We start from the raw sequence: 13840 nt of genomic DNA, 5'->3' as shown, positions 1-13840 counted from the left end.
GCACTTTGGGCTGGAACCATCTTTACATTCTGTCTTTACACAGTGTTTAGCCTACAGTACTCAACCAGGATCTCAGTTACTTTTATATTACAAATAGCAATCGTGTATCTGTGAAATGATACTAACCAGCAGTCACAGTATAGCAGTGATCTATACCCTTGGGGAGTTTTTATGCCTAGTGCAGTACAATGGAGTTTTTAGGAGAGATTTGGTGACTAACAAAGCCATGTTTTTATAGGAAGATGGGAGGGTTCTATGCATTTGGGCAGCACAGAACTATTGTTGAATTATTTCTGTAAATAGGTAGCTTAAATAGTGGCTAATCATCCCATGAAACCTGTTTAAGTGGTGCCATTAAATGCAATGCGTGTGTACGTTCAGGAATTTCTGTAGCTAAGCAGGTGAGATTAATCATAATGTTAATGAGTTTGTATGGTAACTTCCTACTGAAAGCAGACAAAGCGTGTTTTCTGAACATCGCTAATGTTCCTTGTACTTTTGCTGTATTCTCCTCCCACACCCATTCTTTTTGTAGGGTGAAAGGGGATTCCCGGGCTTGGAAGGACAGCCGGGTTTGCCTGGATTTCCAGGACCAGAAGGGCCTCCTGGTCCAAGAGGTCCAAAGGTAAGTCCCAATTTACTAGAATAGCGTGAAAATGCTAGGTAGCGTAAGCTTGTTTTTAATGCTGATCCCAAATCACCCCAGAATTATTGATTTTCTATCAGTTTAATAGGCAAAATCTTCAGAAGTTAGGATGTTAGATGGTTGGTGTTTTTTTTTGTTTGGGAGAGTCAACCATAGGAAGAAAATTGCGTGAAGTTTCCAATTCCTCACCTACACATGTGCTTCTAAGCACTGTGTGTATACCTCTATTCTTTCCCTAGCAAATTAAGGTCAGAGAATGGCTTTGGCAAGGTGCTGTAAAGTAGCTTTGTTACTCCTTGCAATAACACACTCCATTACTTAGCTTACTGATGAGGGTGGTGTTAGCTGCTGGAGGGGTCCCACCATGTGGGCAGTGTTGCAAACTCGTGTTTGCACCTAGTGGTATTCGTGGGCTAGTTTTGTGTGGGGTGATGCAAATGAAGGCCTCATTGAACCATGCTGAGGCAACTGAGGAATGCTCCTTGCTTTCTCTGGATGGTTTCAGTTTATTTTTATTTCCTGCTGAATTACATCACCATGCTCAAATGGTATGGCTTAGCATTAAAACACTGAAAAGCCTTCTTCTGAGTGCACGTTTATTTAATATGCACAAACTTATCCAGGATCTGCCTATTTCTGTTGCAAATACCCAAAAACTAAACTAGCAGAACAAAAAATAAATAAATAAAAAATAGGTGATAAGAAAAAAACGAAAAGCTATGCTAAGAGAGAAAATTGTGTGTAACGAGTGAAATGAGAAAGAAGTCTTCTATAAGAAACTAGTCTATTGTATTTGGACTCCATAAATATCTTCTTATCAGTATTTTACTATGAAGCTTAATCTTGTATATCTTGTTTTGACCACACGAGGTCACTGTAGGACAATTGATGAAAGTAGCAAGCAGACGGTTTCTGCTTACAAGCAAGTTTAGGTAGCTTTAATGAAAAAAACCATTTCCTCTAAGTCATGGTTTATCAACTGTAACAAATGCTTTTCAATTCAAGGTCCAGTGGCCAAAATAAAATTATTCTGAACCCTTTTACTCAGGAAATGACAACTTACTTAACCTTTAGCCATCTTATAAACATGTAAAATAACTTCTATCATGCTTACAGTTTACTTTGATAGAAAAACTGACTGCAAGCTTGAATGCTGTTTTTTTGTTTGTTTGTTGTTGTTTGTTTGTTTGTTTTTTAGGGTGATGATGGGCTTCCAGGACCTATTGGACCCAAAGGAATTAGAGTAAGTATCGGTGCAATTTTAGGTTGATATACTGGAATTGCAGATAAAGACTGCCAGGTATAGAATGGGTCCTCATAAAAAGGGTGATTTATGGGGGGGGAAATTAACTTAATCCTGGTAAAACATGTCTATCAGCTAGAAGAGAGTGTATTACTTTTTGTAAGGAATATAAGATTATGTAAGTAATACAATTAATGCAATTGATTGTATTACACAATCTTATGTATTGCTTGTATTACTTTCCATAAACTCATTAGGGAGAGTAATCCCAATACTGTGTATGCATTTATATGTGTATATAGGGTCAATATGTGAGACATGGAGTCTGGAAACCCTTTATGTTTCATGCATCTGCTTTTTCTTTTTGTCAACCCCCTCAGCGGGTGATAACTGTTGTGTCACCACCAACTTCAGTGGCATGCATCCATCTTCTGTACCATGAGTATTTCTTTTCTTTTTATATCTACATGGTCTTGCCATAGTTGTTCTGTTACCTTCATCTTCTCTGTGTTTTCATGGCTATTTTCCTGAAAGAGAGGTGAGAATCTTGATGGCTGTCCAGGATTGCATTCTTATTTTTTGTGTGATTCTGATGCTTCAGTTTTTCTTATGTATATACATATAGGCTACATTTAGTCAAATCTTGGTCATTCCTTTTGCACATCTAATCACATCATACTGTTTAAAACATACTTTTTTTTTTTTTTTCTTTTTTTTTTTTTTCCTAGGGACCGCCAGGGCTTCCAGGATTTCCAGGAACACCAGGACTTCCTGTAAGTAGGAGTGGACTGTATAGTTATGATCTGGTCTATTTTGTCTTTCTGACATGGAAGATGATCCTGCAAGCTAACTGTTCTTTCCTGTTTTCAACTTCAAAGGGATTACCAGGACAAGATGGGCCACCAGGACCTCAGGGTATCCCAGGCTGCAATGGAACTAAGGTGGAATCCCTTTAAAATTCGTATCAGGACAACAACAATATGATAAAGAGCTCTTGTTCTTCTGGCAATGGGTTTCATTTATTTTGTGAAGTAGCACTTGCTGTTGCTGATTTGTGCAGGTAATTCCAGGCACTTCCACATGCATCTGAGGGAAGAGGTCATGATCTGGTAACTAAAGCACCAGTTGCTAGTGATAAATTGCCAGCATCAAGTCACATCATTTGTACTCAGCATCTTCTTTGTTACTTTCATCCAATCCTTAATTTTACAGCTAACAACTGAGAGGAGTGTGTTGTGATTAGAATCATATGCTGCATCTGATCTTTGTAGTAGGGTCTTGCTACCAAGGAAAACATACTAGCAAACAGTGGGACTTCTTAATTATTAATTTTTAATAATATTGCATTGAAAATACTGATTCCTTGTTGGAAGGAATCACTTTAATTCAAATATATTACTTAGCTTCACTTTATGATCTTTCTTTACGAGAAGCTGATCCTCTATAGCGGTGCGTGCGTTTTCCCTCTCTGTAGTACAGCAGTTTGCCTGGATGTATGTAGATCTGAATTTGGAAAGTTCTGTTTCAATCACTTGTATGACTTTGCAAACCATTTATCCTGTAGCTGATTCCAAAACAGTTTGCTATTCTGGAGTCATAAATTACCAATTAAACTGTACGTACTTGTTAATCTTTTTGTTATGTTTTGTTCTGCTTTTTGGCTAATGGTCTTCTTCATCCCTAAGGGAGAGCGTGGATTCCCAGGCAGTCCAGGTTTTCCTGGCCTACAAGGGCCTCCTGTAAGTAAAAAATTTCCAGATCTGCTTCCTGTAATCCACTGAAAGATTTCTGCCTAGATCTGTGAAAGATCAGATAAATATTAGCCTCTTTTTGCAGTTGCTCTTTGAATAAACAGGAATCTATTTTTTATGGTTAATCAGAATATTTCAGATGTCCAGCAGAAAAGTGAGCTCTTCTGCTGCGTGCTGTGGCAAAGCTAATAAAAAGCCATTTGAATTCTCATGTGCTGAGATGCTTTTGTCACCTGCAGAAAACAGAAATATATGCATATGTGTCAGAGAAGGGAAATCTTGTTACTGTCATTGTGTGTGTATGTGTATATATATAGAGTGTTGCTGGTGATAAGTGGGGAAGAAAAAAAGGGACAGTAATATAGGGTATAAGCAACTGTCAGAACCAAGTCATAGAATGGTTTGGGTTGGAAGGGACCTTAAAGATTGCCCAGTTCCAACCCCTGCCCTGGGCAGGGACACCTCCCACCAGCCCAGGCTGTCCAAAGCCCCATCCTGCCTGGCCTTGGGCACTTCAACAGCTTCTCTGGGCAGCCTGTGCAAGTGCTTCACCATACTCATAGGAGAGAATTTCTTCCTAATATCTAATCTAAACCTACCCTCTTTTAGTTTAAAACCGTTATCTCTTGTGCTATCACTACGGTCCCTGCTAAAGAGTCCCTGCCCTGGTTTTGGCTGGGTAGAGTTAATTTTCTTCCTAGTAGCTGGTCTGATGACGGTTTGGATGTAGGATGAGAATAACGCTGATACCACACCAGTGTTTTAATTGTTGTAGAGCAGTGCTTACACTAAGTCAAGGACTTTTCAGCTTCTTGTGCTGCCCCACCAGGAAGTAGGTTTGGGGTGCAGAAGAAGCTGGGAGGGGGCACAGCCAGGAGAGCTGACAAAGGCTGGCCAAAGGGAAGTCCCATGCCACAGGGCATCATGCTGAACAATAAAACTCGGGGAGCTGGGCAGGGCAGGAAGCAGCAGGTATTGAGCAATTGCATTGTGCCTCACTTGCTTTGTATATTATAGCTACAATTATTATTATTTTCCCTTCCTCTTCTGTCCCATTAAACTGTCTTTATCCCTATACCACCTGGGGAGCAGGGAAGTGAATGAACACTGTGTGGTGCTTAGCTGCCTGCTGTGGGTTAAACCCCACTACCACCTTTCCTGCAGGCCCCTTTCAGTACTGGATACTCTTAAGGTCTCCCTGGAGCCTTCTCTTTTTCAGGCTGAACATCCCCAGCTCTCTCAGCCTGTCTTCACAGCAGAGGTGCTCCAGCCCTCTGAGCAACTTTGTGGTCCTCCTCTGGACCACTCTAGCAGGCACGTCTTTCTTATGCTAGGAGCCCCAGAACTAAGCAGAAAGTAATGTGGGAGACAGGATAGTAGGAGGCAATGAAAAAGCAAAATGTTAGCAAATGGAAGTGTAGTCCTTTTAATGCTCAATATTTACTGTGAAACTACTTCTAAAATTTTTTTCCAGCTGATTCTGAAGATCATAAAAATTTTTCGTTCCATCCATTTTTTTAGCCTTCTCCTTTCAATGCTTGCTGCATGCTGTAGATCTGATCACTGCTTTGTAAATAACATACCAATGATTAATTTTTATTGATCTTTCTCTTCTTTGTTCTTTTAAACAAAGGGACCTCCTGGCCTGCCAGGTATGAAGGTAAGTGTTCTAAACTCTCACATCTAAGTATTAATCAGGCATGGCTATGCAGTGTGATCTGGCATAAGTAAGCTGCTTTCATTTATTGCAAGACCACATACGTCCATTGGAATCTGGAGTGAAGTTCTGAAAAAAAAAAAAAATTGTTTCTAGACCTCTCCAGTGCAACTAACTAGAAATTCTGCAGAAACTTGTCTCAGTTTTGGTGAGTAGAAGTAGCAGACAGTTTTCTGAAGGTCGTTCCCTTGGGAGTGTGAGGGACAGCATCTGTGTTGTGAGGCATCAAGTTAGAAAAATGCTACCAACATCAAAATGCTCTAGTATTCCTGTGCATGCTCAGGAATGCTGTAAGAGATTGAGCAGTAGTGACTAAAAATATTGAACTAAGGGAGTAGTGCAACATTTTACATTCCTTTTGAAAATGTGCTCCTACCGTATAGATTACTTATGTAGATGACTTTTTATTTCCTACTGTAAATAGTCTCATACTCTCATTTTGGACCTTAAGGACTCTTTTTAAGTCTGGTGGTGTTGTTTTTTGGTTTTGTAACCTTGACCTGGTTTGAGCATGGGTCAAAACATTCATTTCAGTTCAAGTCTATTTAAAAAGAAGCTTGACCTACAGTTATTCCAATAAACTCCTGAAAGGATAGCATAACACGTTGATGCCAGGAAATTATGACTCTTAAGCTGAATTGTTCTTCTCAGCCCCTTTCTTTGTGAAGATACTAAAATGCAAGCTGCTCACAACACTTTGAAAAGATATTCCTTGAAATCGGTAACAAATTGTACTTTAATTTTAGCTCATGAAGCATGACTATTGTAACATACTCAATATTAATCTCATGAGGTGGGACACTGGAAGAAGCTGAAAGCCTTTCTTCTGTCATGTCCTATCTGTTGCTTTCACATGGAGCTAGAATATCTCTTTCTGAAGCATTTGTATTTCAATCCCCCATAGTCTTTTGAAATTTAGATCCGTGCTGATATATTTGTACACACAAAATGAGCTCTTAACAGTTGGTAGTTTAGCTATTTAGAGAATCCTCCAAATATGCAAGGATCTCCCTCTTTAAAAGAGTTATTTCTTTGAAGAATGTAATGCTTAAATTTTAAGGGTACTGCTAGGGTATAGGATAACTCTATCAGTTTTAAGAGCCACTGTTTGCATTCTTTGGAGTCAGAATGGTTGTAAAGATTTGCTGAAAGTGCTAGTAAATAAAAACAGCTGTTTTTCTTCTAGGGTGAAGCAGGTGAAATAATTACATCTTTGCTACCAGGACAGAAGGGCGACCCAGGTTTTCCAGGTCTTCCAGGGATACCTGTAAGTAGTGTAAAGTACTACTGAATTGTGTTCTGCCAAAGAGGTGCAATGAAGAGTATTTCAACTATAGCACAATTGGAAAATTTGGTGCTAGGGTTATTTTTAATGTACCTCTAGTTTATGGCTTGAGTGAAAGTGCGTCTCTTAACAGGGTGGCCCACAGAGGCCAGAAAAGTCCCCTTTTCAGGAAAGCAGTGTCCAGCAAACAGCAGTACTCAGTTACTGGCTTGCTTCTCTGTTTTCCTTTCCTGTTGCTACTTCTCAAACATTCTCTGTATCAGTTCTGGATTTTCCTTCCCTTTTTCACCCTGAGGTAAAGTAACATCTGCATTTTTGAGCTGCAGCCACTATTTTCAATGGTGGGAAGAAAGGGCAATGTCTCAGCTGTTCTCCTCATGTTGCACCTCCTGAGTAGTGTTTCTGTTCTCCCAGCAGTCTTCTGTGAAAACAGCTAGTGACTCCAGGCCCTGTGCTTCCCCACTGAGCCATTCATTGCTTTAGTGTAAGAACAAGGGGAGCAGAAAATGAGTCTATCAGCCTGCACTGGAGAGAAGCCAGAAACTCCCATTTCCTGGTACAGAGAGGCAAGCCCCAGGCTATTCTGACCAGACTGAGCCTGTTAGCATTTCTGTTCCTCTGATCTGTGCTTTCCTATTGTCTGTTTCTGGCTGGGAGGAATTACAAATACAAAGTGTTTTGTTGTTCTCTCTCAGTGCATTGAAGAGAAAGAAAGAGCAAAAGTAGTTCAAAACAAACAAAAAAGCATTCCCTTATCCCAGCCAGAGAGATGTACTGATGTTGAGAGCAGAACACTCCTGGCACAGCACACACTCCTTTAGGCTTTTCATCAAGAACACATTGGTAGGTCAGTGGTCAGCAACTTTGATTTGACATGTATGGGATGTCAGCTGTGGGTTGTTCTTTTTTTCCTTGAAGGTCTTGCATTTGGCCCACTATTATTTTTTTCTGTAATAAGGTTCCTCTCTGATAGACTCCTCCACTTTTTCAACAGGGCCCACCTGGCTCCACGGGAATACCAGGTCCAGTTGGCCCTCCAGGGCCCCCAGGTTTGACGGTAAGCTTCTTAGCCTGTTACCCCTAAAATGTTAAATGGGGTGGTTGCTTCTTTGTTTAATGTCCTCAAAGGCAAATAGGCGAAGTGCAGAGGTTTTGGTAGCTGTGACTTGGTATGAATACAGTAGCAACCGTGCACTCAGTTGACCCTGGAGCTGCTACTGTGCACATTTAAATGTGATACATTTAAAACACTCAGCCTGTTCCCAGAGCTCTTTTTGCTTTAAATCATCAAATCTTTGTGCAGTCTCCGTATCAGTGTGAAACCTCAGAATCCAGATTTAGTTTATTTAGACCTGTATTTTTAATCCTTTCATGTTTAATACCTACTAAATTGTATTTGAACCTCTCGCTTTGTTTCTTATCTATCCATTAAGTTTAGTAGCATGAAGAGCAGTACTTAAAGAAAGGCATATCCATGTGCCTTGTCAACATGGGTATAAAAGTGGACATGCAAAGTGCTTAATAGAGTGACTTTTGTTTTCTTTTTTTTTTTAATAGGGACCTCCTGGTCCACCAGGGCTACCAGGACCTAAGGTATTTTCTTTCCTTCATCAGTGGTGGTGGTTGGCTTTTTGTTTGTTTGTTTGTTTTGTTTTGTTTTGTTTGTTTTTGTTCATTTGTGAATTCTAAGGTCTGACAAGTTTGGCTTCTTGCAGGGTAATATGGGCTTGAATTTCCAAGGACCCAAAGGTGAAAAAGTGAGTAGGTGATCATGATGATATTTTTCCTTATTACTTTCAAAATACTTGTGCATGCTATTTTGGCTTGTACTGCCTGTAGCAAACTGCTGTCTTCTTGCACATTAGGGTGAACAAGGTCTTCAGGGACCTCCAGGGCCACCAGGACAAATTGGAGAACAGAAGAGACCAAATGACATTGAGTTTCAGAAAGGAGATCAGGTGAGTGGGAAACTGTACCCATCTGCAATGAATGTGATCAAGCTGCAGCCTCCTTTGGTTTGACTCATATATACTTATGTCCTGCTCACTGTACAGAGCTTCAGTTATGTTTCCTAAAGTACAGAATGTTTCAAGTCTGAGTAGTTTTCCTTTAATAGAAGGCATGCCAGTTGCATTAGCTCAGTTACTTCTCTTAATAAAGTAACTGTCCTGCAGAACAAACTGTCTCAGAGGAAGTTCGTAGTAACAGTAAAAGCAGTTAAACTGCTCTCATTCCTTGGAACACCCAAACTGAGATTTTCAAAGCTGTGAGAATTCTGATTCCCACTAATTAACCAGCTCTGTCATCTATTGTGAAGAAGCCTTTCAAAAGTTTTAACTCAATTTCTTTTTTCTTTTGTCTATTTTTATTATTATTTTTATTATCAGTGATGTCCCCAGATCTTTCTTCCTTGTGGTCTCAATAAAGTGCTTTCCCTGTTTCTGGCCTCTCAAAAGTAATATCAAGCCATATTGTGGCAGTAAACTCAAACTGTTGGTTTGATTTGTATGGGTCCTTCCCCACCCATAAGTGCCAAAACATCATTGGGACAATTGACATTTTTAATGTTACTACATTTCTTCCTTTTTTCTTCACTGGGTTCTGGGTTCAAGTTAGAGACAATCTGAACACCACCAGCAGGGTTATGGGTGCCTGGATTTCATTTTTTCTTTGAAGCTTCTGTGGTATTTTCAAATGCCACCCTGAGTAGTAGAAGGACTAAGGTAGATATTTTGAGGCAAGAGTGGTGAGTGGCCATTTTTATGCTCTGGTTATTTTGCAAATGTCACTGTGGTAAATGAGCTCCTACATACCTTTAAACTATTAGTTTCCTCCATCTGTTTTTGGGTCAATTTCTTGCTTTCTACCTTTTCATCTTGAGAAATGTGTCCGAGAGAAGAAGGCTTTTTGTGGGCAGCAATATTTTATGTTGGTGGGGTGTAGGACTGTTGTGCTGTCCTTCATCTTTATCAAAACCATTTGTTACCCTGCCTTTCAGAAGAAAATCAGGCACCACTAAGGCATTCCCTAGAGCTTTCCACTGATACACATTTGCAATGTGCAGTCATCCTAGAAAGGTCTCTATCCCTGGTTTTGGCTCTTTTTTTGTTACTGAATGGTAGGAGAGAAGGTAAAGAGCATTGCGTGTCTGTATAGTTCTAGTGGAACAAGAGGTGACGTTTTGACTACCCTATAGTTGAAACAAAAATGCAGCTGATTTTATTAGGGTCAGACTATGCATCTGTGTCATCAGGGATCTCTGAAGGATTAATTCTGCTGAAATGAAGTTATCTAAAAGTACAAAATCAAAGCATTCTAGCTACATTTCCTTATAAAGCAGTAAGACAGTCTGAGCACATTGTCTTTGACCATCATTGACAATGATTTCAAGGTTTAAAGACTTATTTATATTGCAACAAAAGTTATGCTTGGTAGTACAAAATGAGCAAAAAAAATCAACATTATGTTCAGGTTTCTGTGAAGTGCACACAAGGTTCTGATGTGTATCTCCACATATGACCTCTGATGACTGAAAACTTGAGTGTAAGGGTGGGCTTGTATAAGTCTGGGAGTTGTGGAAGGGAAAAGACTGCACAAAAAGCTTTTGTGGATTCAACAGCCTGTAACTTTTTTGTTTAGGTTAATGCTGAAGAGATTTTATTATCTTGTTTGTAGGTGTAACAAGACAAAATGGAAACCCTAACTTTTTCACAGTGATTTTGATGCTTTTCTGACAAGCATGCTCCTAATGGCCTCACAACTTCAGCAACTGCCAGCAATCTAATGACTGTTGCTCCTGTAATTTCAGCAGGATCTGGCATTTGTTCTATCTGTCCTTCCTTTCTTTCTTCCTTCTTTTTATTATTGTATAGCAGCTGCAGACCACCAAACCAGCTGCTGCAGTGCACGCAGGAGGCATTTATGTCCTAGTGGAGTGAATCATCTAAACAAACAGGATGAGCAGCTAATAAACTTTACAGTTGCACTTGACGATCTGCAAATAAAGAACTGATGTGATCCCTTACTGTTCAGAGTACTTGGAAATCTAAATGACAGCAAAAAAAAAAAAGATTCTATTTTAAAATGTGTGTGAATATATATATGCATATGTGTGTATATATGTATCAACTGAGATACTAGGGAGTGGTGGAGGCTTAATCCTCTTTTACTCTTCTCATGCTTGACAGGGTATTCCAGGTGATCCAGGCCCACCAGGACTTCCTGGGCCACAAGGCCCTCCTGTGAGTAGTTCTCTTCTAGTTCTTTTTTGTTTCATCTGTATCAGAGCTGTAAATTCATTCTGTTTAGGCTTATGGGCTCAGTTTAAGATGATGTTTGTGTGTCCAGGGTCTTCCCGGTGGCGTAAAAGGTGAAAAAGGTGAGCAAGGAGAACCAGGCAAAAGAGTAAGTAGTCTATTTAACCTAACGTTTATCTTTCCAATCAATGTTATCTTTGAGAATTAAACAAATGTTGAAATCAGGTGAGGCCTTCAGCCTCTGGGTAAGAAACTTCTTTCTTTTTTTCCATAACCTGGCAACATAATATATGGTTAATGGTGTAATGCTTCTAGCTATGGATCTCTCAGGGCTTCATGATAGAATTATGTATATGTAGATCTTAGTCTGGGGGGACAGAAAACTAATTTGAATTCTGTTATCTGGTTACATGTGGAAACCTGCTTCAAAGTTGTCGGACTCCTTGGCTGAAGCAGCAGTTTTCTGTTTCCTTTTAGAGAGGTTCTTCATTCAGTTTGCTATTTACTGGGTTGCCCAAGCAGCATGAGATTGCTGTATTTCTAAGCTGGTCTATGTAAACTCATTCTCAGTGGGTTTGCTTGTGAGGTGAGTCACAAAAACAAGTCTTTGAACATCGCATAAAGACCAAAAGTCCATTTGTCACTTCTCAAGTGACTACTTCTGTTTATATACTAACTGGGGAGGGGACGAGTCAGGATAGCTGCATCCGGGGACAGCATGAATCACTTTGTTCCTGTCTAGACTCAATCCATCCTGAAATTTAAATTTACTTGAATATCACAGCTCAGAAAAGCTGAGGAAGACAACAGGGGTGTTAAGAAATAAAATGAAAATATCATGGTTTGGACTGGCAAAGAAAATAAAAGCTGCTACCAGTTCAAAGCATTCTGTGTTCTCACTTTTATAGCTCCTGAACCTATATTGATGTCAACATAATGGGCTTCTTTGAAAACCAGGACACAGGTCTTACTCTGGTTAATTGGACAATATATAAACACTGCTTAGAAACATATTGGAGTTAAGTTTTCCAATTTTCATAGGAAATAAAGAATATGGAAGAAAAATCTCCAGTGTTCTAGATAAAATTCTTGTTAATTACTGAGATTTCTGGGTAGGCTTTGATTTGCCTTCTCATGTATACATAAGAAATCAGGCAGATTTACAAAGCCAAAATTCACATTATATTTTGAATTGTATTTTCCAAGTTGCTTCTCTCTGCAAAAGTAATTGGGAACCGCATAAATTTGCAAAGATGGGAAAGGATAAAAATCCCAAACGGATATGTCAGATGCTTTTTTCTGGAAGTTTTACCAACATTTTTCTTTTTTATTACTTTGAATGTTGCATATTTAACATGCAGTTTTGCTGTTAAGTGACTCTAAAACTGGATTTTAGAGCTTCATATTATGTTTTATGGCTCAGACACATTTCAATTTGTTTATTTTTGAGAATCAGAAATAATCACTGATATTAAAGACTTCGGAGATCACATTATAGTACACTAGATCTTCTGGTCTTACTATCAATTTCTCCTTGATTGAGAGTTAATCATGTCACTGTGGTGAAACTCAATCCCTAGTGTAGTTCCACCAGGTGTCCGCGGTTCTTACTGCTTTTGTAATGCTAACAGCAGGCTCACCCAGCGGATGGTCTGGAATAAAATGCAGCTTGCACTACTTTCATTGTAGCAATGACAAATCTGTTCAGCAAAAATGTTTTTAGAATTTGCTTCTTTGAGCAGAATAGGACTTTAAATTTTTATTGATACTGTTCTTCAGAAAATTGCATTTACTTTAAGGGATAGTTGAAATTCAAACACAGACATGTTTGGTTTTAGTTTCACTGGCCACAGTATGCTAATTTCCTAATTACATACTGTGTTCTGTTTTCCAAGTAAAGGACTTCTCTAATGTTAAAATAAAGGGAATTATTAAATGCAAGGAATTAGTTAATTGAAGATCATTTCATGCTGCATTCACAAAATGTTTCTTTGAGACTTGTCATGTTTTTGTGCCCTGTTTTTCAAAAAGAAAACCTCACTTCAGTAGCTCAGTTGATTCTACTTGGTTAGTATGTTTGAGGTATGTGTCATAAGAACTGCATTCTAGAGAAAGTTCAGTTTCTTTAAAAATGGGAAGTAACTTTATTTCCACAAAAAATCTTCACTTTTGAAGCATTTTATTTCAATGCATATTTATGTCTTTGAAGGGAAAGCCTGGCAAAGATGGAGAACCTGGTCAGCCTGGTAGGGATGTAAGTACCTCATACATTTCTGATCTCAGCAGACTACTTACAAGCTTTTTTTCTGATATTGAGAAGATCTGATTGTGATTGTCTCTCTCCTTTCTTGAAGGGTTTACCTGGTGGGCCTGGAGTTAATGGTGCTCCAGGAAGAGATGGTGAAAAGGTATGCTGAGTTGTCATTATTGCTATAGTAGCTTGTAAACCTGCCATCATTTAGTTTAGTTCTGGCTGAGTAGTAATTGCATTGCCTGTGGTGCTAGAGTATTGAAGAATATTTGCTATAATTATCTTGTATTCTAACGTGCAATATAAAAAATGCTCTTAATTTCATTTGTAGGGTGAAAAAGGTGACACTGGTCCTCCCGGTCCCCCTGGAAGTGTAAGTTCCTGTTCCATTCTTTTTCCTCTGCATTTGGTTGACAGCGTGTCTCATCATAGTTCTGGGGTGACAGTGAGTCACATCTCCAGGTACAAACAAAAACTAACAGCACCAGCAAAGTTTTCATATGCTCACTAATAGAAATAATTATATCCTTCTTTTGAGATAGATCCTGTGCTCTAGGATTTGCAAGGCTACAAAACCAAGGGTAGACTATTACCTCAAACCAGCAGAAATTGAGGCAGCTCCACTGAAGTCTTTTCTAACCATATTGTCCTGGCAATAAAGGTACTTTCTATTGGAAGTACTTTTTGCTGT

General features: G+C 39.1%; 1 protein-coding gene across 1 annotated transcript in view; it reads left to right on the top strand.

The window, feature by feature from the left end:
• Positions 1–13840, top strand: part of COL4A5 (collagen type IV alpha 5 chain) — an 85968-nt gene that overhangs the window by 33792 nt on the left and 38336 nt on the right. Inside the window, exons 3-18 of the mRNA XM_084534097.1 lie at positions 536–625; positions 1845–1889; positions 2618–2662; positions 2768–2830; positions 3575–3628; positions 5274–5300; positions 6544–6624; positions 7637–7699; positions 8200–8235; positions 8358–8399; positions 8508–8600; positions 10830–10883; positions 10990–11046; positions 13108–13152; positions 13253–13306; positions 13481–13522. Of these exons, the coding sequence (XP_084390223.1) occupies positions 536–625; positions 1845–1889; positions 2618–2662; positions 2768–2830; positions 3575–3628; positions 5274–5300; positions 6544–6624; positions 7637–7699; positions 8200–8235; positions 8358–8399; positions 8508–8600; positions 10830–10883; positions 10990–11046; positions 13108–13152; positions 13253–13306; positions 13481–13522 (891 nt within the window). The remainder of the gene's footprint in view (positions 1–535; positions 626–1844; positions 1890–2617; positions 2663–2767; positions 2831–3574; positions 3629–5273; positions 5301–6543; positions 6625–7636; positions 7700–8199; positions 8236–8357; positions 8400–8507; positions 8601–10829; positions 10884–10989; positions 11047–13107; positions 13153–13252; positions 13307–13480; positions 13523–13840) is intronic.

This window comes from Aythya ferina (genome assembly GCF_964211825.1).
Source record: "Aythya ferina genome assembly, chromosome: 13".
Lineage (NCBI taxonomy): Eukaryota > Metazoa > Chordata > Aves > Anseriformes > Anatidae > Aythya > Aythya ferina.
The sequence above is the reverse complement of the archived record's forward strand: the minus strand, read 5'-3'. Positions and strand labels throughout refer to the sequence as shown.